Below are 27,774 nucleotides of genomic sequence, written 5' to 3' on the forward strand. Positions count from 1 at the left end.
TGGACATATGTTCAGAGAGTAAATTTAAAAGACCAGCTAATTCTCTTGGTAATTTGCTAGGCAATATTGTCTTCCGTTTCAGCATCTAAAAGGCAGCATGAGGCACAGAGATGCAGGCACCGCGCATGGCGTGCTGTTCAGTTCACACCAGGGCCTCTCTAGTTTTGTGTGCAACAGCCAGCTCTAGCACTCAGAAATGCCTTCTTCAGCTGCATTAAAAAAAGTCCCCCATTGTCAGCAGGCTGAACTTTAGTTAAATCAGTCTAAATTAGCCCATTTTTCACCAACTGTTGTAGAACATCTGTCACTTGGAAATAGAGATCCCTGTAGTTTCAGGTGGAAATTTGCAGTTTTGGCTATCTGTTTTGCTCCTGTAATGTGCTGAATGCTGAACTTACAAAAACAGAAATAGCTCTGGCTTCAAAATGTGAGTTTCATAGTGCCACACTAACAGCAGTGTCTGGAAGAAGGACGTTTCTGACAGATCTGGCCGAAAAGGACAAGAACAGCAAAAGGCAGCCTCCGGGAAAGGTGTTACTCTGTGGATTTCATAAAAACAAATTTTACAAGCTTTTGAGATGTTCCCCACTGGTTATTTTACAAACATCATAAACATTGGCCATTATTAGCATTAATATATCTTTGCAAACTTGCTGCAAAGAGATGGATGATGTTTTTCCTTTACACATGCATCTGCCTAAGACTGCTAAGCATGGAGCCTCTGAAATGAGCTTCCCTTTTTCAAGGAAATTTGAATTGATCTGTATTTGAATTGATCTGAAGAATGTTTGTCATGCATGTTTTTCCATTGTTTTTCCTCAGTCCTGCATAATTGGTTACAATATGTCAGTTGCTTTATGAAGAAGAATTTGAAAATAGATGTCCAAAATAGGTATGCATGGCCTATTAAATTCTGCAGAGTGACAAAAACCCACTTCTGTTCTTCTGCAGTAAGGATCCAAAAGTCTAGTGTAGTGCTGCATCTGTGTGGCCATTTGACATAAATATTACAGTATTTTAAGAACATCATGTGGCATTCCTCTGTCATGAACTAGGTCAGACGTCCAACTTGGAGCTGACCATTCTGGGCTTTCTTTGCAGTCAGAAGAGAGAAAAATAAGAATCTCCATGGAATGAGTCATCAAACCGACCACATGGTGCTCTTCTGGTGAGATGAATCATCCCTTGGATATGCCATTTTTCCTCTGCTGCCCATAGAGGATTCACAGGGGGCCTAGCTCTGAACCAGATGTCCCACTTTTTAAGTGCCTTGTTCAGAGCACGTTAATCCCACTTACTGTGTATAGCCTTGATACAGACAGGTGTAGCATCAGGGAGAACTTGGAGTTAGATAAAAATACCAGCAATGAATGTTATGGGGAGTGAAAAAGAAATAAAACTGGCTTCAAGTGCACTCACCTGGAACATACACACACACGCATACACACACACTGTCTTAGTGGGTCTCAATAGAAAATACTTTCTTATTAATGAGGATTACTGTGGCCAGAACATTTCATTTTATGGCCCAACTACTAAAGAAGTACAGGCATTGAAATCCCTGCTACAGATTTGTGCCTGGAGGTATTTAGGAGATTACTGAGTAGATTACCCCTTAAATTTGTATCAATTACTCAGCACGTGAATTAATTACCTGACCAAGGTACTCGTGCCAGGATAATCTGTGAAATAAAGTGTATTACTGCTGTCACATCACATATTTATAGCACCTGACTTAAGTGCTACAGGGAGTCTTAGCCTTGTTATGGCGCTTCTTCAGTTATTTAAGGGATAAAGAGAGAAAAACATCCACTTCCATCTTTTTATTAAATTACTTAATTTTTCTAGATTTGAATTTGTGCTTAAAGTATGGATTGGTTTCAAGGATTTTGGATAGGTCTGTCTTTGTGGTTTGACATCTTCTACTTTGCCTCCACAGCTTAGTTACCGGTGACACTGCCCCCCAACTTTCCATTCATCTCCGTTTCATTTCCTCTCAAATCTCCTTTTCAGCCTAAGGTTTACAGATGTTAATCCTCATGTTTAAGGAAAATGGAGGCCCTAGACATATCCCTGTTGGGCTGTTGGTGGTTTTTTAGACTACACCAAAGCTGCAATTATGTCCTCTGACTCTCTTCTCCATGCACAGTAAACTTTGCCTACCTCTTACTGAGTTTTCAGACTATTTTAATGCAGTCTCCCTTGACAACACTGTCAAAAGTACCTATAGGTGAATGAAAATTCCATATTCAAAAATTATTTTGATATCTGTAGAGTAAGACATAAAAGGTGGTGGAAGTGTCCCAGTATACAAATTCATAAGTTACACACACAGTCTAATGAAGAGAAGTGCCCCATGGCTGGTTACTGAGCAGTCAGTAACCAGCATTTATTTGGTCATTTTTGTCCATTTTACTAATGAATTAATGGACTTACTGGACTGAAGCCAGGTCCCCATCAGAGTTTATGCATCAGTCTTTTGTGTGCCTGTGGGGGAACAGTGGGAGGGTGGTTTTGATCACAGAGTCCCCTGGCCAGATTACTTGTCATAGAATTAGTAAGGTTGGAAAAGACCTCCAAGATAATTTGGGCCCACCCTTGAATGAATACCACCATGCCAACTAAACCATAGCACTAAGTGCCATGTTCAGTCATTTCTTAAACACATCCAGGGATGGTGACTTCACCACTGCCCTGGGCAGCCTCTTCCAATGGTTAACCACCCTTGCAGTGAAAAAATTCTTCCTGATGTCCAGCGTGAACATGAACAAGGGGGAATGGCTTTAAACTGAAAGGGGGCTGGTTTAGATTAAATATCAGGAAGAAATTCTTTTCTGTGAGGGTGGTGAGACACTGCAACAAATTGCCCAGAGAAGCTGTGGATGCCCCGCCCCTGGAAATGTTCAAGGCCAGGTTGGATGGAATTTTGAGCTGGTCTAGTGGAAGGTGTCCTTGCCCATTGCAGGGGGTGGAAACCACAGGATCTTTAAGATCTGTTCCAAGGCAAACCATTCTATGATTCTACAGATTGAGATTATGCAATTTGCCTCTTTGCTTGTAGCGTCTTCATTGTTGCTGAGCATCTTCAGCCCTTATTTGTGACAGGAAATGAAGCTAGATTCAACTTTGATTTGATCCAGTAGGTCTGTCCATTTAGGAAGAACCAAAGGTTTGGGGAGGAAGGCTGTGTGTCACTTGCCCCCTTTTGGGAATATCACAATTGTCACCTTGAGTTTTCCTTTCCTTTCTACTAAAGGACTCCAGTGATATATTAGATTACACTGACTTTTTCTCAAATAGCTGGTAGGTATTTGATATGAATTACAACCCCCGTCAAAAAAAAAAAAAAAAAAAAAAAAAAAAAAAAAAATTTAGTTAAATAATTCTGAAGGGAAAAACATTTTCAATAGACTGAATAAAATCCTCTTCCTTTCAGGTTTCTTCATTTTCATTCTCTGATCTCCTTGGATATGATTTAATCTGTTTTAACATTATCAATGCCTTCACAGATAGAATCTACATTTTTTTTAATATTAAAAAAGTAAGAAGAATGTTAAAAATCCTTTTTGAGCTCTCTTCAAAAAATGATTGGCATCAGGTTTTTTTCTCTTTACATGTTCACTTCAGAAGTTGCTCTCTTGCTTTAGAGAAGATAGAATTTACCTTGATATGGTGGTGATTACTAAAATCACTGTCTTATATGATTTGCTTTAAATTCCATACTTTAGTCCTTTCTCCCAAAAACCCTTCCACTTTTTAGTATTCTCATAGTACTAAAAATGAAGCCACTTTCATTACAGATATTGAAAGCATGCTGGTTATAATTCTCTTAGCAGTCAGACTTTTATATACAATCATGTTTTCCAGAGTATTCTTTGAATTGCTCCACATTAATAACAACTTTTAAAAGGATTTTCCTGCTCTTTAATTGTCCAGTCTTACAGTCTTTCTTTCTTTTGCCACTGACTAATTCAAAAATATGAGCTTACCTTATGTGCAATTTTTAGGTCATCATTAAGCTCTTTGTGAAAGAGATTGAGTCATATAATGTGTTTTTACAGTGCAGCCCAGTTCTCGGTGTCATAGAACGCCACTGTAATACAAATAAAAACATTAATCATTCATGTCATTAGTTGCCACTATTACTTTATACCTTGATGCATTTCTAAAAAAAAAAAAAAATAAAATACAAAATGACCTCTACAATCCATCCAGTTGCTTTTGTTAGCTCATTTAGTCAGTGTGCTCTTGACTTGTTTCTATACTAATAATGTGTCAGTAAAGCTCAGCTGGATCTCTCTATTCTTTTTTCAGTTGTCCTTCTATTTTCTGTCTCATATACACTTGTTCTCAAAAGCATTTCTATTCAAGATGCTGTGGCAGTGGCAGAAGACAGAGATGAAAGACTCCACTTTTACTTTACCTTGCATTCTTGTAGTTCCTCCCCTTTTTCTGGCAGTATAACCCTTGGTGGTTGCAACTGGTAATGTTTCACATAGCTTATTCCTCTGTGTTTAATTTTCTTTGAATTTCTGCATTCCTTCCATTGTCTGTAGCTTTCACGCCAACTAAAGTAAATACAAATCTTGGTATCGATTTAAACATGGCCAGAATTTCAACGGAAGTTCTTCTGTTATTTTTAAGACTTCTTTTTTTTTTTTTTAATGTAGGCCATTAAATATGCATGGTATTTTGTAGAAAAAGAAAAGCACTGCCTTCCTAGAGATTTCAGGCTTTTTTGACAACTCATGCCAGTTGCCTGGAATCTGCAGTTCTCCTGGATGATAACACAAGGTTCAAGGCAAAGAACCTCATGTGCTTTAATCATGTGGAAATCTGTGCTTGGTTTTGACCTGCTTTGCTGAGTATAGACAGGGGTAAGGGTCTGATGCGTCACAGAACTGAGCTGTAAATGTTCTATGGAAATAAAGGATAAGGGAAGAGAGTATGACATTGGGTAAGGAAGGAAAGGTGGAGGTTTCACCCAAAAGCATGAGTTGGCTGTGCATACCATGTGGTCTGCACATCTAAAACTGTTCAGACTGCTTATACGTGATTGAATAAACTTTATAAACATGACTAACCTTATACAATTATGAGTGATTGAAATATTTGCTCCCTTCAATGTGCACTAGTCATGCTTCATATCAGATCTCTGGATTTGTACACCGTTTGTGATGATGACAGAGGTGTTATGGGGCAAGAAAAGAGTTTTGGACAGGGATAGACTATGTGGGAGAGAAAGATGGACACACATGGAAGGAAGGAACAAAAATACAGAAGGAAGAAGTCATGGCAGGCAAGGGAACATAAGGTATGGCAACAAATGGAGAAGTAAATTTCACCCCAAAGGTGTGTGAGACAATGTTTTGTTTTGATTGCCAGAAGAGGCTACGGCTGTTGAAACCTCCTCATCCATATCTTTATCCTTTTTCTTCAGTAAAAGTAACCATATTATGCCCCAAACAAACATAGCTCTCCTGATCTCCTAGGAACTTTTTAATCTGCAAGATTCCTGCATAATTATTACTTCACTTAATGGGACCTGTGATGTCTTAGTCCCATTTATGATGTTCCCACATCGCAGAGTTCCCTTGGAGTTCTCTTTTTGGGCAGACTTGCCAAACATGGTTGTTCCCACTTTTGCTATTTTAAATCTGAGAACTGAAAGGAAAGGTGTGCCTAACAATAAATAAAAAAAAGAACAGCTAATTAAAAGCAGTACATTGGAGATGGCTTATAATCGTGTCAAGCTAATGAAGAAAGCAGTATTCACTTCAGCTTCCTTTGAGTTGGTAGGGGGCAGTTGAGGTTTTTCTAGGGTTTTTTTCTGGTTGTCAACACAAGGTTCATAAAGTCCATTCTGTAATGTAAGATGGTGGCATTGAAAGAGCAGGTACTGTACATTTGTACTTACCCTGCTGTGTTGTGCTGGTCTGATGTTAGGCTCCTGTTTGTTGAGAAATGACATGAAGGTGAAGTGGTCTTGTTGTGTCCGAGTGATTTATCACATGGCACAGCGCCAGCTCTTGCGGTTACACCAAGCTGTCAGTTTCTCTGTTGTAAATTAAACCACATTTCACAACTTAAAAGATTTCAAAGCTTAAATTGTAGACAGATTTTCTAGCAATACCTTGCACGTCAAACTGGGCTCTCTTTAATTAAACTGTATTTTTTTTTATTTCAAATTTTAACAGGGAGTGTTCTTCTATTTCTAGAACTATCAATTGTTGATATACATACCTCAGACAAGTAACTGCGCAGGTTTTTCAGTATGAATCCTTTCTTTAGTATCCCCATAATCTTTTAGTATCCCCATAATGCTCCTTCTTTCACTGTTCCCAACTGGCTTTCTTAGCTGAAAGAAGAAGAAAGGAAAATAATGACTGCTGACACAGGGGTTTGATATTCTTACAAGACATGGGGTTATAGTAAGTGTTGTGGTATAAGTAATTTTTTCATTCCTTGTCTGTGTGGAAGGATCTCCTTATTGTATTAGAAAGAAGTATGTCTTCCTGCATCACTCGTGTATAGACCACTGACATTCACTCAGCCTCTTAATAACCCACACAAGCAGATTGGCTAGGACCAGTCTGAGTCAGATGGAACGGGAAGAGGGACCAAGCATGAACCCAGACACACACCCTCCTGGTCTCAAATGCTGTAGGACTAGTCAAAGGGAAAAGAAGAAATAATTTAGAGAGAGGACATTCTTTCTAGTATTCAGGTAGGTGAGACAGGGTAGACGGAAGAGGAAAACATCCTTCTTCCTCTGGTAAGTCTTGTAATTGCTCTCTGCACTGCTGAGACCTCTGCATCAGAGAGCAGAAAGGGTGGGACTGCTAGAAAGGATGACCCCACTGACTCTGTCTGCAGGACTAAATTAAACTGAGCTAGGGCAGGCTGGCCCATACTGTTCAACTGTAAGAAAGGTGTTGCTCTGGGTCAGCTAGTGTTTTCCCGCAAAATGTGGTGCAGTTTAGAGTTTGATGCAGGCCAAGTAGTTTCTCAGAAAAGCATCTTTTGGGGGAGAGAGAAGCATTGCTGCTGCAGAGACACTCAGCATGTTATGTCCACTGGTTTCAGGGAACAAGAATGATCCCTGGCTGGTTTTGATCACTAGTACAGATGTAGTTATTGGTAGTAGGGCAGGTTGAGGAATGGCATCCTTGCAAGCTTGCCGCCCACGCAGCAAAATGATTTGGGAGATAAATCACTGCAGATAAATCACCATTCTCTCAGTCTGTTCAAAAATGTGGAATTTGGGGATATAATAGTGAAGTCCTATAGTTTTCTCCTTTATCATGCTATGTCTCAACATCATGACTTAAGGAACCTACAGACATCTGGGCAGCATGCAGACCAAATTTCTTTGATAGGTTTGCAGATAACTGTGAATTTTAAATTTTTTTTTAAAAACACAGCCAAACACAAAACCCCAACAAAACCAAAACCAAAGCTAGGCAACTATGGCATTTATTTGTGTCAATGAGATATTTTGCATAGCTGTCAAAACTTGTATCTTCATTATACAAATCTATAATGGCCTTTGCTTATGTATCCAGCTGATGATCTGTGGTATGCTTTACTTTAGGACCCATCTTTGCATTATCTGCACTCTTCTCCAGGGTGATATTTCTAACTCTTATGTTTTCCTCTGCTAGTCAAAGGCAATCACATCTGTTTCTCTGTCTGTGCCATGTGATTTGAGTAACAGGAAGAGGCTGCAGGTTTTCAGCTCTAAAAGTGAGAAAGGCAAATTCTTTTTTGAAAGTAAACAGTACCACAACCAAAAGACTCTTTGGCTCAAATTAATTAAAATAATATATGTTTCATTACTCCACAATCTGTCTACCATTTCTCTTACTAATGTCACATGTCATTTACCTATGCACAATTTTAGCCTTGGACTTAATGCTAACTTCTGTTCAGTTCATTACCAAATGCCTTTCAGGACTGTTGCCAAAAATATTCTCTTCCCTATCCAAAACTGACCTGGAGATTCTAATTCATTCACTGCAGCATCTAGCCTTGACTACTGTAATTCCTTGGTTTGCTGGGCTTGAAGCCAAATCGATTGGCAGACTGCAGCTTAGTCAGAATTCAGCAAGGCTTCTGACCCAAACCACGCCAACTCTATATCCTCCCTGTGCTGCGACTCTATATTTGAAAGGCGTGTTATACATTTACTGTAACAGTTTCCTTTACACTGTAATTTTATGGGTGGAATTTTTCTTTTACCCTTCATGTCAACTGTCACACTCTTACAGAATTTTTCTGAGCTAAATTGCCATATATTCTACTCTGACACTTGCAGTAATTTAGTGCAAAGCCCTTTTCATCATGTGTCCCTAATTGGTGGAATTTGGAGTAAAATGCTACATGAAATCCGATTGTCTGCCAGCCAAGACTTTTGTTTTTATTCTAGCACATTATTTTTCAGTTTCTATTTTGTTTCTTTTTCTATTACAAATTATATATATTATAATATATATAGTATAAAATAATATACATGGCAGCTTATCATGTAATAATCAAAGGCAAAATTGAGCACTTCTTGACTCCTGAACCCAGGGATAAATTTCAGCCTTCACTCAATCATGTATTTAAAATAGACTGCTTGTTAAATGTAATGCAGGGTAAAAGTGTTCTCTCTACCTCTTAATCTGCAGATGAGGCTACACTTTGGTTCTCGTTGGTTTCTATTTTTCTTTGGTAGTATAATTTTCAAATATCCTGTATCAAATATTTTCTTGCCCTGGAGATATTTTAGTTTTCTATTTAATACAATCTTCTGTGCAACTTCTGCAGGCATTGTTTAAGGGATTTTTGCTGTTTTTCCTAGTTTTTCTGGTTGATTTTGCGTTTATACTTGATAACAATACCTTTTCAGGTAGCATTCTTTATGGCAGCAGAAACTAAGGCTTAAACTTTCTATTAATACAATTGTAGAAATATATACATAGCTATGAGCTGGCCCCTCTAATAAAGTGTATTGTAGTTGCATTACATTTGTTAAACATTGGTACTTGCATATCACTCTAGGCTTAGTTGTTTGGGTCTTTCTAGTTATTTATAACACAGCAGAAAAACAATTAGATAATAATCCTTTGTCTGAAATATGCCATGTAAATTACTAGCCACAGACTAAGTCATTAGGAAAGATGCAATTACTTACATCCTGTAAGTTATATTGATGGGAAAAACAATGACATGTTATGGACCCTTCCAGAACAATGTGGTTTTTTAAGTCCTAATTTAGTAAGGAAACAGCTTTGCATATGGTCAATGAAAATTTGATATAGCATAGAAGTCACTAACAGATGTTTGACAATGAATATTTCATGTTACTTAATAATTCTACTTACCAGTCACAGTTGACAGTACAGTGCATTCTGGAGTTCAAGGTGCCTTAGAGAGATAGATATTACCTGTTATATAGTCTTGAAAATTTCTTCCTGGAGATCAGAAAATAATCTGAAAACCATGGTCAGCCGTGAGACTGTTTCACTCAGATTCTGGAGATATCAGCCCAAAACCTGGGGCCTCTCTTTGGCCAAGTTTTACCCAGACACAGAAAAAATATGAGTTAACTGGAGAGTTTCTCAGCTAATATAAATCTCTCATGGCTTCCTGTTAGGGGTGAGTCTACCATCCTTATGGGCTGTGTGTTGCTGGATCAGTTACCCATACAAATTTGATCCTGATCAGGAGTGAGTATATCATGTCTTGTCTTCCAATTTCCCAGAGCAGAAGCATTATGCCAGCTTTAGGGTTCCAGGGTATCTATGGGAAAATAAATGAGTCTTGGTGCAACAAGAGCAAATGTGGCAGAGCAGGTTTATATTGAATTGCCATCTCGTAACACCTGAACGCAGGATTTTGGTGCAGTACAAAAAGATGTGAAGGCACTTCCCTGTACTGTCAAACCATGGTCTTGGTTACTCTTTAGCTCTAACGTAATGCTTGGAGACCTTTTATGTTGGAATTTGCAATGCTTCATAGCCTAGATTGCTGTGAATATTGAAATTGCTCTATATACATTGACACTTTCTTTGAATAGAGCACTGGTATGTTGGTCCTTGATACATACTAATTTAGTATTCTCCTCTACATTTTCCTTTTTATTATCCCTCACTGCCTGTTTTATAAAGTTTCTTTAAATGCCTTGACTTTTAGCATGTTGTACTCATACTATCCTACCTCTTTAGTTTTTTTTTTTAATTCTTAAATGTTAGGGAAGTGAAGAGGATCCTTTTAATGTTCACTTTGTCTACTGCAGTTATACAAGAAAAACCTATGGCATCTTCCTAGTCTGTGTTTCCATTGAGGAGAGTTTCTGAAATGATCAGATAATGACTTTTGATAAATCTTAGCACCTGTTCACATAATGGAAATTAAACACTTTAAAGTTCAAATGTTTTTCAAAATTCAGATGATCTTATTAATACTTATTAGTGGAAAATGGCAAACCAGCTCTTCCTTGTATCTTTGTGAATCTTTTTCTACTTGAATTTCCACTTGCAAACTGAAAACAGATTGTTAATTAAGCAAAATTTTCTGAGCACCTGGGTCATCAACACAACGATAGTAATTAAATTCTAGCCTCAATTTCTATACACATAATAATAGAGTGCTTTACCATTTTCATTCTTTTCAAATTAATTGAAAAAATATACACAGCGTAACTTCCTTGATACATCCACTCTTCAGTCTAAGCAAGTTCTAATGGGCTGAAATTATCACACCTACCTTTAAAAGTTTAACAGATTACCAATGGATAAGATCATCACAGTAAGTCTGAGGCACTTTCTTTATTGTAAACTACCTATACATATTAATTTTAAAAGATAATGAACTACAATTATTTTCTATGACTTTAGAAGGTAATTAACCATCCCTGAAAGAAAAACTTCCATTCAAAATGTTGTAATCTTCTGGAACCTGAAAGTGGTAAAAAAACAGAGAATAGAAGAAATGTGCTTAAATGAGTGAGATTAACTTTCAGTTCTAGAGGTCAAAGATACGTAACTGCTTTAGTAGGTGAGCTCACCATTTTAGAAAGGATAGGTTACCATGTGTGATAAGATTCTCTACATCTCTGACTTAAGGGAAGAAGGAGAGAAGCTCTTGATCAGCAAAATGAGGGACCAGGGCAGAGGGTGTTACAGCACTCCCACCACCGCTTTTCAGAGAGAAGAGCAAGAAGTGCTGCAAGCTGCAACTTGATAAAAAAAGGACATTGTTTCCACCCAGGAATCTAAAGAGGTAGATAGCAAAGAACCTTGTCCAAGAGCTGAAGAATTTTTTAGTTCGACTTCATAGGTTGGCACAGCTGCTCATTCAGGAGCACAGCCAAGGTTGTTTGTAGAAAATCTGGTTTTATTGGTGTTTTCGTCAGTTAATTGTGCTGGGATCAAGGCAACTTACATCTTGGCCAAATCATTTTTAGGCAGGTGACTGTTGTGGAAGGACAATGTTGCTTGTAACTGAAGTGAAGAGAAAGAGTGTTAAGAGAAAATCCTCTCAGCTGAGAAGATGAACAAATACTAAAAACTTGAGGATCTTAATTGTCCTAGATAATTGATCTAAATATTGATGTTTGGCTTTGGAACAAATTCATTAGAGTTGAATGAGGGAAGCCCATTTCTTCATCTTATATGAAAGAAAAAAGTGTCTGTTCATGTACGTAACCATGCATAGGCCATGGAGACAGCCCAGACTGATCTACCACAGGTGAGCCCTTTGATATTGAATAGAGGAGAAGCAGGAGCTGCAGCCACAGAGTGCAGTTGATGTATGGTTTAGCCCTTTCCACCTGCTGACAGGTTCCCACTACCAGATAGTCACCCTTCAAAGCAGAGCCTGCCTGCCTTCCATGCTGTCGTCAGTATAGCCCATCTGTACGCCGCTGCCGCGGGGAACGCGTGCCAGGTGGATGTCTCTCGGGTCACTTCTGTAGTCACACACCTATTGCCACACATGCAAAGGTGTGTGCCAGCACAGGGAGTGGCAGCAGACATCACGGGGAAGCAGCTGCATGCCTGGTTCTTGGTGCATAGTTAAAAGTTGTGTAGACTAAAGTTATGGAGACAGACTTGAAGGGAGACATCTCCAACATTGGTACAATGTAAGTACAAAAGACACATCATTGGATGGATATTGATGATGTTGTTTCAGTAATGACATCATCCATAGACTCCTAGTGTCTTTGCTTTGCTTCTCTATAGTGATCACAACATAAATTGCTTGTCTTGTTTGACTTCCTTGTTCACCAAAGTTGAGCAGATTGTCGCCGTTTTCAACGCTTCTACCAGACAAAAAGCTTGGGACCATTTCTCGAAAGCCCAGCGAAAGAACATAGACATTTGGCGAAAGCATTCTGAGGTTGGTGATTTTATTTTTACTTTCTATCCATCATCTCACAGCTGGATTGACACAGAACGAGTGTGATTGTAGCTGGACATAGTGTATTTGGCAATATTTACAGCTACCATTTTAGCTGTTAATCAACTGGCCGTTTACAGTCTCGTCTACAGTATGAATTGCTCCCATTGCTCTCATTATGATAATAGTCATTAAATAACATGAAGACAGGGAGCAATGTGGTTTTATTTTTCATGCAAAATTTGGGAAATCATTAGAAGATTATGTTTACTATCTAAAATAATAAACTGAAGTAGAGAAATTAGGAACAGTGTTTTCAAATAAGGAATTTAGGAGTCATCGTGATCTGTTTTTAAAAGAATTCTGTGGCAAAGTTTTTTTTTTTTTTTTCTTTGTCATCTTATGGTCATTATAAGATGACTTTGAGGGAAAATAAAATAAAAAATTTCTTTCTTAAATAATGACTTAAGCATATTAAGTCCGTAACTGTGACCTAGTCCTTCCCATTTGTTCTATGTTTACCTTTAAAAAAGTAGATACATCACTTGTATTGATTCTAAATATTATGCTTGCAAAGAAACCAGTATAAATGTAATCATACAACCACACGGAGTTAGCAATGTGGGACCATGCATGTGTGATTGTCATAAGCATGAGCAGAGGAAATGGGATTCTAACTCCCCTTGCTGTGAGTGGCAGCAAAGGAAGTGCTAGACCTCATCCTGTGTTTTGGTCATCCAGCTTTCGATTTTAATTCAGTATATACGCTATGAGCCTGTATTTTAAAAAGTAAGTACCGCTGTCTTTGTTTTCTTTCTTTCTTCTTCCTTTTTTTTTTTGATTTCAATATCAGCAATTTACATACACTTGGTTTACCTTCATGTAGTACAGTGTGTTGATTGTTACTATCACAGTCCTCTAAATGATTTTTCTCTGTCTCAGAATAAAAAGTTTAGAAGGTAAGGTGCACTTATTTAATTATTTTGTAGTACACTTGTAAAATAAGTGTTGTACACTTAGTTTGAGAAACACTGAAGTGCTGTGATACAAATCATTTGGATAACATTTTAAGTGTCCATTAACTAATGCTAAATTACAGTTGAATACCAATGGCACTAAATGTAACATCCACATGAATACCAAACGAATACTTTATTATCAGTGCTATTATGGTGAATACCAAATTACTTCAATAATGGGACACTTAAAATAAAATGTTAGCATAATTTATTGGTACAAACTGTATTTTGCATTTTGTTCACAAATATTTCATATATGTAGTGGATAATGCCTTTGTTCAATTGAAAGTTGGGAAGTTGGGGATTGATGTTTGTCTTGTGTTTTAGAGAAATATGAAAATATTTGCTAGTAGATTATTTTAATTATAATAAGATCATCCCTTCTTAAACTAACTTTCTGTAAAGGGATGTGGTGCATCATTCATTTGCTGGTTTCTAAATATGTAATAAACTGAAATGTGTAAGAGTTGGACTTTCCTGAAATCTCTACTCATTTTTTTCAAGCATTACTGCCTTTTTTTTTCCTAAGAAAAGGACAACTAAAAAAAAATTCAAAATGATGCAAAGCATCTAGCTAAACTAATATATTTCGGAAATGCCTGTTTTTCAGATATGAGATGTGATGGGAATATACCAAATGGTATATTTGATTTAAATTGTATCTTCTAACCATGATATTATCTGTTGATTTGTTTCATTACTTGATCACCTTCTGGTTTTTTCCTGAATTTAGAAAAGCTTTGCTAGAAACCCAAGCCCAAAGAAAAGACTCATATACATAGACATTCTCCATAGAAAATTATTGACTTTGCTGATAATGTAGACACTGATGCATCAAGGACATTTGTCCACTAATGAGGGAGTAAATGTAAGCAGATGTCTGCTCATGTAAGAAGTATACTTCCCCAGGAAAAAGTGCAGGTCGCCTTTTCCAATGAGGAATTCAGAAATGGCTTGCCAGTTTCTTCCAGAGGCACTTCTGATTTCATTAGACACTGGTTAACAATTTAGCCTTTTAATAATTTTTTTTAAAGTTTGAAATTATTCTCCTGTAAAACACCCACTAATTAGATTTCTTGACTTTGCTGGGATTAATGGGCACAGATACATTTTTCAGAATATTTGAGATCTGCCAATGAACCAAGGGTACAGCTCAAGATAAATGCCTTCCCTTTTTTACACGCAGCCCCTCTCTGACAGGTAATTGTTAATTGAACAAAGCCGTTGTCGGACTCCTCAATGCTGTCTCCTCCTTCCACACAACTCTCGCTTGTTTCAAAGATTTCAAACCACCTCTTTGGGAATTAAGCTCTTTGTTGGCAGAAAAATTAGCTGTCTGCGGGTGGACAAAGCCTACACTAATCACAGTGCAGCATCCCCATGTTACACCTGACAGGATTATTAGGACAAAATAGAGTCCTCTCAATCTTCTCAGTGCTGCCATTAAAAAGGCAGTCGCTACACCCGCGCCAGCTTTTCTACCCAGAACAAAGACCGTCTAGACTCCTACAAAGCCCGCGTGCCTGCTGATCCTTTTCCTGGTGACATGTGCAGGGGCTGCCTGCCTGCCCTTGCAGCGGTCGCCCGGCGACCAAGCTGTCCCTGCTGCCACTCATTTTGGACCAAGATGCAAAGATTTTCAGGCTAGTGTTATGGGACTGGGTCTTTTAAATATGAGGCAATCTGGGCATAGGGACAGAGGGTGAGATTCCTTTGACCGGTATTAGGCACTTACAATGCCGAGCTCTTGATCTGCACTGGCTGCTCTCAGCTCCCTTTGCAATTGGCAGAGAGAGCAAGGCACTTTTAGGGTGCCTTTTAGTTAATAAACTTTGTGTGTTGGAGACACTTACATTTGGCCGAGTTAATCATACCTCAAGTGGCAGAGGGAAGCAAGAATTAGCTATACCTTAAGCAGGCTGACAATCTCCTTATCAGTCTGCTTTATACACCAATTTTAAGTATTATCCCTGCTGTTAAAACATTCTCTTATGTTTAGCAGACCTAAAGATCATTCAACATGGAACATCACTTTTTGTCTTGTTTTCCCTGAGAGCTACCTTTGATAAACTCAGCTCTTTCACAGGAAGAATTCCCTGTGCTTCTGTTGTTATAAATATTCATACACAAATAAATATGATTACAATGATAAATGACATATAATTAAAATCAGATCAGTATTAAAAACAGATAATAATAATGCATAATGACTTTATGGATGTTAATACTGACAAAAGGTAATTTTGGATTTTAGGAGCTTCGAAATGCTCACAGTGAACAGCTCATGGGAATCCGCCGGGAAGAGGAGATGGAAATGTCCGATGATGACAGTGGTGACAATCCCAGTAAAAAGCTGAGAGTAGATGATTCAGGTAAATATATGAAGTGTTGTTTTATTAAAAGCAAACAAAAGCTTACATATGAGAAATGACATGTTGATACCCGATTATATAAGACAGTATCTTATTTTAAACTCTCATAAATTAGTTATTTGAATGATGCAAGCTGTCTCTAGGAGATGTCTGTCACCTGCTATGTTCTATAATGATGAAAATTCTCCAGTTCTGCCCTTGGCTGGAAACATTATGTTTCCTTACTGCACTCTCTGCAGTTTTGCATGACAGCATTACATTCCATGGTTGTAACAATATTTTATTATGAGACCAGTTCAAGTTATTCTTTGGTCAGTACTCTCTTAGCCTTAGCTTGCTTTCCAACAAAGACATAATAATCCCTAATCTCTCTAAGAAATAGCATTTTAATGGTGGATTTTTTGGTTGCATACTGCCTTTATAAGAGTACCAATTTCAGAATATGGTACTGCATTCTGCATGAATTAGATACTCATTAGGTAACTATCATGAGTCTAAGAACAAGGGTGCATGTAATGTGAATAAAAAAAGCAGCTTTATCAGCCTTCTACAAATACTCTGCTATCCAGGATGGACACCAAGAGGTTGCTCAGAAGCTGACAGAGTTACTAACTGGTAACATGATCTGGATGTATGCTTTGCTCTATTTCTTGGCATTGGCTAATAATTTGTGAGTTGCTAACAAGGGTTTGCTTGTTTAGACACTCATATAAAGAATGAAATTTTCAGGAGCTGAAGCCAAAACATGACTAGAAACTGCCAGGCAGTGAAAGTTCAGGAAAATAAAGAAGGAAGGAATGATATGGAAATAAAATTAGAGTCTCCATTAGGGTAATCCTGATCTAGTCCTTTTCATACAGGCACAGTAGTATGAAAGGAAAGGATTTCATCCTTTAAGTATTTCAAGTCATTTATATATGCCAGTGGAAAAGTGTGGATTCAAGCTTACAGAGAGAAGAACTCTTTGGCTCCTCCCATGACAAAATACTGTATGAGGCTGAAGGTCTCCAGAAGTAAAGACCAAAGGAAGGAGTGTCATTCTAGCAAAGAAATTTTTACTGTGACATCTCTCTTGAAGGGAGATTTAATATTTTTCCTGGAAGAAAAATGCAATAGTAAAACCCATAAAGGGCAGCCTTAATTTTTGCTGGGCTAATTGTGTGGATTTTTATTTTCTAGATATCATTAGCAGAGTGTTTGAAGCTGAGACAGTGGGTCATTGCAAACAAGGAACTGCTAGGAATCAGCAATTTTTATGACTATCTAATCATTTTACATTGACTGTGTCCACTCTCATAGAGAAAAGTCATTAAAACTAACAACAGGAAGGCAGAGCCAGAAATACATACATGCATGCCAGAAGAGGAGCAGGAATGTTTTGCACTGTAATACTTACCAGCTCAGCCAGGTTTAATATATGCATGCTTAGGGCAGAGCTGTGCTGGTCATTCACTTTGTAACATCACAGATAGGAAAGCATGTTTTGTTTTCATGCATGAAAAAGGACATTACTGTCAAAAGTTTTGATATCTGAGATTTCTACAGCATTCTATCCAAAACAATCTCAGGTTATTTGTACTGTTACAATGTGGCCACTTGAGCAAACCCAGTACTGTGTTGCATTCTAAATCAAAATTTAATGATATGAATCCACTTGAGTATGCGTCCATCATTGGTTGCTGTACCATTCATCATCCTCTTAAACTCAGTGGAGTTGATCTATCCTGCTGCATACATAGTCATCAAGTTCTAAAATTAATGTTATGGCTTTCTTCTTTCAACACTACACTCTCAACTAAAGCAAGTGCGTTTGGTTCTCCTGTCAATGACAGTAGAGGGAACTTGGAGTTAAACCAAAGGAGCTATTGGGTATAAAACACTGGTAAATGAAAGTAAACTGAGACTTTTTTTATTATTATTCTTATGTGACTCTTTTTTCCATCTTCTGAAATTTTTAAAAATTATTATTTGTGTTAGCTGCCCTCTCTTTTTCATTTTTTTCCTCTCTTTCTGAGTATGTCATTCCAGAACCACCACTTTATGTCACTGGAGTGGCTATTTGTATTCACAGTAACCTCTGTTGTATGAAGAATGTCTTTTAAAGAGTCTTGTCACAAAAAAATCATCCTGCACAGTAAGAAAACATTGTCACTTTCTTTATTTTTAAACTCCTTTCTTAAAATTTTTATCTAAGTACTTAACCATGGGAAGAGCAAGACTTGAATAACATGAAGATATTGTGCCACTTCAATTCAAGGACAGCATGCACACATAAAGGTTTAAAAGTCTAAATCCAAAAGCAGCTGAAGCAGTGAGACATGATGAATTGATTTGGATGGTTCCAGAGCTCTGGACTGCATGTTCTGCCATTCCAACAATTTTCTTGAGGACATTACTTTTCAGCCTGCCCTTTTTGGCAGTGGGAGCAAGACTGCTGGGAAGTTACCATCCCAAAACTATAATAAGTGACAGAGATTCCCTCAGGCTTTAACACCTGTGTCAGGTCTTTTATTCAGTGGTTTGCCTGGTTAAGTCGCTGCTAATACAAGAAGGCTTAATTAATTCAACAATTTAGAATGGGTTCTAAGACCTCATTCTGTCTCGGTAAAGTGTAGTTTCAGGAGTCTCCCAGCATAATTTCTTCTTTTCTGGAAGAAAACACACTGAGTGTGTCACATCTTCTCACAGCTAGGTAGTTAGAATGAAAACTTTCCTCTAGGATGTCTGAAGAGAAACCTATTAATCACCCTGAGAAAAAGAAGGTGTATGCCAGCCCCAGCATTTGAAAAAAGCGCAACACATCTAAGTCCTGAGACCATGAAGAAGTACTTTGGTGCCTGAATGCTTGTCCAGAACTGCTGGACTTTGGGTTTCAGAGTGTTGTGGTTTGACCTAGCTGGCAACATGACTCAGCTGCTTGCTCACTCCCCTAGCCCAGTGCAATGGGGAGGAGAATCGGAAAATAAAAGGAGTAAGTTGTGGGTTGACATAAGGACAGCTTAATAATTGAACAAAATATAATGATGATGATAATGGTAATAATAATAATAGTAGTAGTAGTAGTAGTAGTAGTAGTAGTAGTAGTAGTAATGATGATGAAAAGGAGAGAGAAATGGAAATAAAATCCAAGGGAAAGAAGTAATGCACAATTGCTCACCACCCTCTGACCAATCACCAGCTTGTCCCCCAGTGGCAATATGCCCCTCCCCTCAGTTTATATACTGAGCATACTAGCAGCTCTGTGGTATGGAATATCCCTCTGGCTAAGTTGCTCCCTCCAGGCCTCTTATGCACCTCCTCACTGGCAGAGCATGGGAAACTGAAAAGTTCTTGGTTTAAGGAAAGCGCTATTTAGCAGCAACTAAAACATCAGTGTGTTATCAACAATCTTCTCATACTAAATCCAAAACACAGCTACTAGGAAGAAAATTAACTGTATCCCAGCTGCAAGCAGGACACAGAGCAATGTTACAGGTAGCTGACACCTTAGCACACAATAACATCTGGGGATGAATAACCTGTTACTAAGAATAATTTGCATTTTTCTTCAAGTCATGCTACGTATTATGTCATGCAAGAGATCAAATCATGGTGCATGTTAGAAACTGACCTTTGTTTGGGAAGATTTGGTCTTGTGACAATCAGAACAAGTCCTTAGGGACCTCTTGCAAAGTGTGTTCCTCCATTCTAGATTCAAATCCTCTTCTTTCATCTGCGAATTATGCTTCTGCTAGCTATTCATGAACTTGATTTATTGCTATCAGTGACTCAGTGGCAGTTCTGGAATGAGAACTGGCATCTCCAATCTCCTAAACCTGTCTTCCACTCCCCAGTCCACGCTGCAGGCCTGGGCCACTGCCTCCTGCACACAGACCTGCTGTTCCAGGTATTTTACAGGTCATTCTCCCCAGGCTTAGTCAGTACCCTACTCTATTCTACAAGCTGAATCTTTAAGGAAAAGGAAGGCTTCACTACTTGTTTGTTATGTTGGAGATCATCTAAAACTACTGCAAACTACTTACTGGATACTAGGGTATCCAATAATTTGGTTCAACTGTCATATATTCCTGGTTTATAGGAAATCCTCCTGGTTTCACAGACTAAAAGTCATTTATATTCCAGGCAAAGCTGGCAAAAGTCTGACCTGAGACTGAGTGAATCTCACTCGTGGGACCAGCTATTACTTTAATTTTTTTTTTTCCCAAAATTCAGCCTTTAAACAGTGATTTTTCTGCAATGTGGATTTTGGAGTTTGAAAGATACAAGAGGATTGCTGAAGTAAAGCTGGAAGATTGCTAAGAAAAAAATAATAATGATGAATGGCAACTCAGTTAATATCTTTGAAAGTCAAGACGCAGCTACTGAAGCATTAGCTCAAGGGAGAAAAAGGAGATTCAGTGCTGGAGTCTAGAGGATATACAAAAATCTTCAGAATCATCAGGATTTACGGATGCTTCCTCTCCCACCTGCTGGCACAGGGAGTAAGGAACCACATGTAAAAGCCTCGAAAGTGATTTTAAGAATTAGTGAAGATGTGTGTTGTGGAGAAGAGCTGGAATTTGGTTCATGCCTACAAAGCACCTGTAATTTTACTGTAAGGGGAGGTGGGTTAATCTTTTGCTTTTGCAGTACACAGCAACATGCCATTAATTCTAGCAACTCCAACTTCAGCGAGAGACTGGCGCTGGTGCTGCGGAGAAGAATGAAATGCACTGTGCTCACAGAGGGGTGCAGGAAGAATAGTGTGTGATTAAGGTGTTCGACTGGGATCCCAGAGCTCTAGGCCAAATCCCAGCTCATATCCCCTGCCTGGACTAATCAATGAATTTGTGTTATCTCAGTTCTGTAATATCAAATGGAGGCAATGGTTCTTCCTTTCATTCAGCCACTGCCTGTTCTGTCCACATGGATGATAAGTTTCTTGGCATAGGCCTCCCTGCAGCTCAACGGACTTGCAATAGCCTACACATTGGACCCCTGGAGCAGTTCACCACCATTGTACTACCTGTGATGAAGTAGCTTAATAACATCTCAGGAACTGTGTGCAAATAATAAATTGCAAGTTACATAATGCAAGCCCAGTTTGAACGTATAAGATTGGTGCAGCTTTGCAAGTTAGGGAGGACATCCTCTATGGCAGCATTTTCAAACATACTTAAAGGGGGTGCCAAACTTAAACACAGAAGTTGGATCTTTAATGTTGTCCTGAACTGATCTGTCCTGTTTGCAGCATCAGCTATGTCACTTGCTGTAAGAGACAGGCTGAATAGTGGGCAGTCCATCCCACAGAAGAATATAAGTCCTTGTAAAAGTCAATATTTGAAAATCACACCCTGGTCCACACAGCATAAAACAGGCTTTGGGATATTGTTTACAAGTCTGTCTTGAAAGTTGCAAGCCTGGCAAGTCTTCAAGGAAAGCCTGAAACAACACCAGAGTGATCTGTGTGTTGCTTATTCATCTTTTCTCTGCAATTCAATCCTCTTTTGCTTTTTCTAAGGCTCTTGTGAATGCAGTGATACACACATGGAACGGAAGCTGTGTTTTATAGGTGGATTAAACTGGTAGGAAAGCTTTATATTGCTTGTTAAAACTTTGAATAGAAATCGCCGAGCCCCAGCTGCGTGGAGCTGAGCTTTGGTCTTCCTTTTTTTTTTCCAACTGAACAAGTGTCACAGCAGATTTCATGTCAAATCTTCTTCTTCCTCCTGATCTCAGAGATCAGATAATTCTCCCTTCCTTCCTTGTAAGACTAACCTTTTGGGTTTGTGGGAGATTTTGTTTCAAGCAAAAGTCTGCTTTGTTTTTCTGTCCTTACCTCCCCATCCCAGAACCTTTTGGCATCAGATTTCACTGGTATTTAACAAACCCATAATTTGCCTATTGTCCTTTTAAGTACTTATTGATAAACATAATGTAAAGTAATAAAATGTATTTACTTTAGAAATTAATGGGTTAACATTGCTTTTTATTCCTTAAATAAAGTGGTACCATTTCAAAGCCATCAGAAGCTGGTGTCATAAGCAGTCTTGCAGTGATTAATAAATAAACCCTGTCAACAGAAGCTACCAACCAGGTTTGAGAAGCCTTCTGAAAGAAAAGAACGAATTTAAAATGTGAGGCTCTGAATCATCACTGTAGTGACACCGTCCCCTGTCTGCCAGAGAAGACAGCTGAACAGCCCTTTTGAGCTCTGTGAGCAGAGTATCTTCCCTTCGAATGGAAATGCTCTGGACACAGCAGACAATCAGCTTTGCTCCCTGGAACCATCAGGGGCGATCACTAGAAAGCAGCACAAGATGATTACTCCCTCTATGCTGGGAAAACTCTGCTCTAGTGTCTTTCACAGCATGCCAGTTCAGAGCTGTTATCATCAGGCAGGCTCCAATTTTGTGCTATAAAATGCATTCCGTTTTTCCCATAGCTTTTACAAAAATAGGCTGAAGTTCAGAAAGCATGTAGGCAGGGGCCTAATTTTATGCCCCTGGTTTTAAGTCCATTTGCCTCTAATAATGCTTCTTGTGCAGCTGAATTTAGCAGAAAAGTCTTGATGAATCAGGGCTGGCTGTAGTTCCCTGGGGAGTAAAGACAGTCTTGTCCTGTCCCAGGTACTGGGCCAGTTCTTCTGGATCATGTACAACACATAGGCTCCGGGATGGAGGTCTGTGCTGTCCTGTGGATGCAGCAGGGAAGAGTTTCATCTAACTTCCAAATTTTAGAGGAAACAGGCACTTCAAAGGCATTTTCCTAACGTGGGGGGTAGGAGGTTGTCCTGTTTACTACGAAACAAGTCTGTTGTGCTTTGATGCTTTTCCACTGCCAGAAATACTATTATCTATATTACAATTTATCAAGTTTTCTGGGTATTTCATACTGATAAGGTTTTATGCAGGATCATTACATATGAGAATAGATTTAATCCTGTTTTTAGTAAGCTTTAAGGACACTGAGGGATTATTTATGTAATAAGATGCAAAGTTGCTATGGAAAATGCTATAGCAACCTAACATCTTCACAAAACCAAGCAGCCACTTGTGACAGCAGTCTAAATTTACATTTATTTTAGTGTTATTTTATTGACATTCTTAGTGTCTCATTTTGACAGCATGTTGAAATATGTTTTGCATTCATGCTAGAACAAAATTAACAGCATGTTGTTGGAATGAAGATGATGCTTATAATTCTTGGAGATAATTTTAGCATATTTCATTTTGTGTAAATACCATTAAAATAATAGTGAAAAGAAGCTCAGGTGCATCCTGTCTATTTGTAATAGAGAAAACAATGTACATTGAAAGAAATATTTTACAAGTCAGTGAAAACTAAACTGCTTCTATTTGCTTCATATTGGAATGAAAATATTTTTAAGAAAAAAATGATTTTGTTATAAGAATTTATTTCAAATCCTTTATCTTTTATTACAACTTTCTCAATTCATGATACAGGCTATAATTTTTCATTCAGTTTCATAAAGCAGGACATCATTTCTAACATGTAAACTTACAGTTTGATAAGGGATTGCCCTATTTAAATGGGACTTTTCCAAAACATAGGATAAAATACACATTGCCCCTCAGGAGGTTAAATAAAAAGGGAAAGAATAAACAAACACAAAGTGATGAAACAGTCTGAACTCTGTCCTCTGCTCATTGCAGTTAATAATGTAACTCACACTGAATTCAATGGGAGCAGAAGCAAGCTCTGTATATTGATTTTCTCCATCCCCCTCCATTAAGAGTCCTGAAGTGCGGCTGTAACATTGTTGAAGTGGGATGTTGGCAGCAAAATCAATAAAAGACAATATTAGAACATATGCTGTTTTCAGCTTCCTCACAATCTGATATAGCTGGTATTAGCATTCTTCTCCAAATTACATTTCATGCTTTCTATAAAGTGACCTTCCTTAGAGTGCCCTCTCCAATATAAAACTTCTGTGCTTTTTCTTTCATATTTAGCCTTCAAGAGAATGAGCCCTATTTATAACATTGAAGATGGTTGATTCTGAACAGAGCACAAAGAACAGATTCCTTCAAGAGTGGCTTTAGCCTAAATGTTATTTCTGACCTCCAGAGAAAGATCATTTCTATTAGTGTTTAAACTCAGATCTTGGGGTTACATCTTCTTAATCACGCTGCCCCTCATGCCCTTGTTTTTAGAAGCCCTTCTCACCCTGGCACATTAGAGAAGTTTGCAGATATTGCTTGAGGTGGAGATTTAGGTGCCTTCTTACTCACCGTTATTTCCAGGGATCATCAGCCATTGCCAACATGTCACAGGAGACAATGATCAGAAAGCAGAGTCTTTTCTAATGTCAGTGCAAGCTTCTAAGCTCATAATTGCAGGTTTGGGGAGTGTTCTTATGTCATGAGACATGCAAGGGTTGCTGAAGCTGCCAAATCATTAAAAGCTTCCTTTTCAAAGCATGAATCTTCTGCTTCCTTGTGTGTCCAGCCGACTTGGCAGTCTGTGATTGCATGCCAGGAGTTAAAAACACACCCAGCAGAGTTTCTGCTACAGAACACCCCAAACTACTGCTAGTTAGTGATGCTGTTTTACTTTGGTGAATGAATCTTAGATTCAGAGGAGTTTCATGATGTCCTGCTTCTTGTTTTGGATAAAGGCCATCTCAAGAAAGTAAGCTTCTTACTAATGACACGTATCCATAGTATAGCATTTCATGACAAGTATACTGTGGGATTTGATTCATAAATTTGAAAGCCAAGTGGATTCAAAGCTGCTTGGAGGTGAGTGATCTTCTTTTAGTCTTATTTGGGTTTAGATTCATGGCAGAGAGAAGATAAAACGAACTGTCCTTTAGGATGTGAAATGACACACTGAAGAACTAGATACCACACCATTAGTTCCAACGTGTGACACCTTGAACACCAGCATACAGAAAGGTGGTTTGTTTTGCCGGTGGTGTTTTTCGGTTTTAAATTAGTAATTTTTATTGGTTTTTTTGTTGTTTGTTTGCCTTTCAACAGGCAAAATAGTTTGGAACCTCTTGTTTATATATCCAGCCCTACAAATATTTGATGCATTGCAAGTTTTATTTGGTACAAGGACTGTGCAAGCATGTCTCTACAGCACTTGTATGCAGTGATTGCTGGGCTGCTTCTACAACAGCCAAGTGCCCATCTTCCATCTTGCACGTCAACCAGGTATCTCTCTGAAGGTACTTGGGTGGTTGCTGGCTCCTAAAACCACTTTCTTCTTTGCTTCTTTGTCATGTGTCAGATACAGACTATCTTCCTTCTTAAATTTTCCTGGAGACTAGTGAGCATTCTTAACAGTCGAGGAAGAACATGATAAAAAGCAATAACTCTCCCTATGTTGTTCTGAGATAGTCATCTGTCTCATAACGTTTTTTGAAAGATGTTGAGATGTCTGTGCTGTAAAACCCTGATCCTTCAAGCTACTCCCTGCTGGTCAGAGTGTTTGCACTCACGTTCTGCTCAACACCCGCAGATAAAATGTCCTAAGTTGTGGCTTACTCAGAAAATCTGGTACAAGGACTATTTCACACTTATCTCTTCAAAGCTACACACTTTCTGCAAATTTCAATAAAATGTCTGTTTCTGAAAGGCCTGGAAGTACCTAACTGACCTCTGTAGAAACCTGTTTTCTGCAAGTTTGCAACACGTTTTATTTTTCAGAAGCTGGGAAAATACCTGCTAAACATAAATTGTGGAAAAGCACAGTGGCCTCTATTTACATGTACTGAGTATTCTTGAAGCAGAATGGAGGGGAGTAAAGGAGGTTTTGGCTTGCAGATACAGCTCTTCTGAACACTCTTCCATTCACATAAGGGATAAATTGCTCAAGAAATTCTGTCTCTGAATGTGAGAGTCAAAAAATTACAAGTTTCATGTCACCATTTGCTTATGCTTTCTAAGGCATAAAGGGGAAAAAATGTATTCTCATTTAAAATCCATCTTTATCTAAGGCAAAAGTAACTGAGCAAGTATTTCAGTATTATGCACAATTTTAAAAGAAAAATTAACTCAGCCCTCTAAATCCACTACAAGGTCAGAGAGAGAGCTGGATAAACACTCTCCTGCAATTTAAGGTGCAATAGAATTTTGTTCGAAAGTGGTTTATCATCACATTTATAGAAAGCACTTTACATTCATGAACAAAATTTGCCTATTATAAATCAGACCAATTCAAATCACCACAGTAATTTAAACCACTCAGATCAGCCCTTTCTTCCCTAATGAATGTGACAAATTGAGGGATTCACGTGCACACTGTCAAGTTTGTTTCCAAGTAGCAATGGCATTTTTTTCATAAATCCTACAGATTACTTTTTTCAAGTTATCGCAGTGGTGCTGAGCCTGAATGCAGTTCCTAGTTCAAATGCCAACAGCAGTGATGCAGTCACGTGTCTGCAAGTGGCAGTGCTGATTGTTTAAATCTGAGTAAAAATATAAGAGGCACTTTGACTCCTAAGAAGTGACCATCAGTGACCCCCCTACATGGATAATAGACAATAATCCTTGAATATCTTAAGTGTTTTATGTATCTCATGTACATGCATGCATACGATACCTTTATGCAATATATATAAGATTATGTAACATATATTAAACACTCAGCATTCATTAGCATCTCTTCTGCTATGCAGCGTTCAAATGTCTGTACCCTCTGTTGCAAAGCACCAGTAGCACAAGCAGCATTTTTCATTACTGGTGTGGGAGTCAGTCATCAATGCCACATGGTATCTCCGCAGTAACCAGCACTTTTCTTATTTCCTTGTTTCCTTCACACTCAAGACTAAAATCTCCTCTGCTCATTATTGGTATTACATGAATCAGTAATTTTTAAAATATTGATTAGAGGAAAAAGCCACTTCTTTGCTAGCATCTTTAAAGAACAGTCTCTGTAAAAGTGTTGTAACAGTCCTATTTCTCAATTAGGAAAAGAGGTAGAACCTCTAAAAGACATTTATTATTTGATTGATTGTATTTAACTGAGGCAGCAGTTACCGGTAAACATGAAGTATCAGAAAAATTCACCTCATCACAAACCAAATACACTATTAAAAAGTTAAGTGTTTTTTTGTGAATTTGAAAATATCTGACAATTGCTGCTATTTTTGATCAAAGTTATACTCTTACATTTTACTATGATGGCTTTCTTCCTAACCAACTTGACTAAAGCCCACCCATCACAGATGTCTGTGCAGAGCCACATCTTCTCTTTCCTGTCTCCCATTATACATACGTCAAGTCAGCTGGTCTTGGTGCAAATCATGGGTGGTGGTAGAAGACATACAATCCAAAATACAGAGGAAGAAAGGGCCCCCTGCTTTAAAGAGGTGACCTGCAGAGACTGGTCTCAGTGGGGCAGATTAACTAGCAACTGTCAAAATGTCATTTAGGAGCTATGTAGATTCCTGTTCTCCAAAGAGATGCTGTCAAGTAAAATGGACCTCAAATGTGTCAGGCTTTGATATTGCTGTAACAAGGTGGTCTCTTCCAAATTCCAAATATTCATTTCAGTAATGTGATTTGACATCTTTGTAGGAAAAATCCGAAACACTTAATGCTGCAATTTACCTGGGACAGAGCTGGGTAACCGGGGACTAGAGAATGTACTGCAAAATAAGTATGAGTGAGGGAAGAGAGAAACATCTGGCCATGCCAGGCAAGTGGGAGTTACAAATGAGCAAATAGATGGACTCATGCATTTAGAGCTGGAGAGGAACTGAACAGAAGCAGTGCAAAGGTAAAAGAGAGGAAGGTACAGAGAGAGGGGTAGGAAGATTGGCTTAAAGTGGGACATTAGTCTTGCATCTTTGCAGCCCTTTGGAGAAAGTTGGATCACTGTTCAAGTGGGTTTTCTGAAGCCATGAGGTCTCGATCGATGACACCAAACTCATCACTGGAGTCAATGATCACTTGTAAGACTGTAGGAAGTAATCTACATCTTTATTCCCTGGGCTGGCTAAAACAGCTAGATTAAATGGTCTTGTTAGTGTTTTTAATTAAAAG

At 38.3% G+C, this 27,774-nt stretch overlaps 1 protein-coding gene across 9 annotated transcripts in view; it reads left to right on the forward strand.

Moving 5' to 3' along the window:
• ENOX1 (ecto-NOX disulfide-thiol exchanger 1) overlaps positions 1-27,774 on the forward strand; it is a 359,243-nt gene that overhangs the window by 279,567 nt on the left and 51,902 nt on the right. For all 9 annotated transcript variants that reach the window (XM_048295354.1, XM_048295355.1, XM_048295348.1 and 6 more), the window contains 2 exons: positions 12,281-12,387; positions 15,661-15,778. In XM_048295354.1, coding sequence (XP_048151311.1) covers positions 12,281-12,387; positions 15,661-15,778 — 225 coding nt within the window. The remainder of the gene's footprint in view (positions 1-12,280; positions 12,388-15,660; positions 15,779-27,774) is intronic.

Source organism: Corvus hawaiiensis, chromosome 2 (assembly GCF_020740725.1).
Source record: "Corvus hawaiiensis isolate bCorHaw1 chromosome 2, bCorHaw1.pri.cur, whole genome shotgun sequence".
NCBI classification, from domain to species: Eukaryota; Metazoa; Chordata; class Aves; order Passeriformes; family Corvidae; genus Corvus; species Corvus hawaiiensis.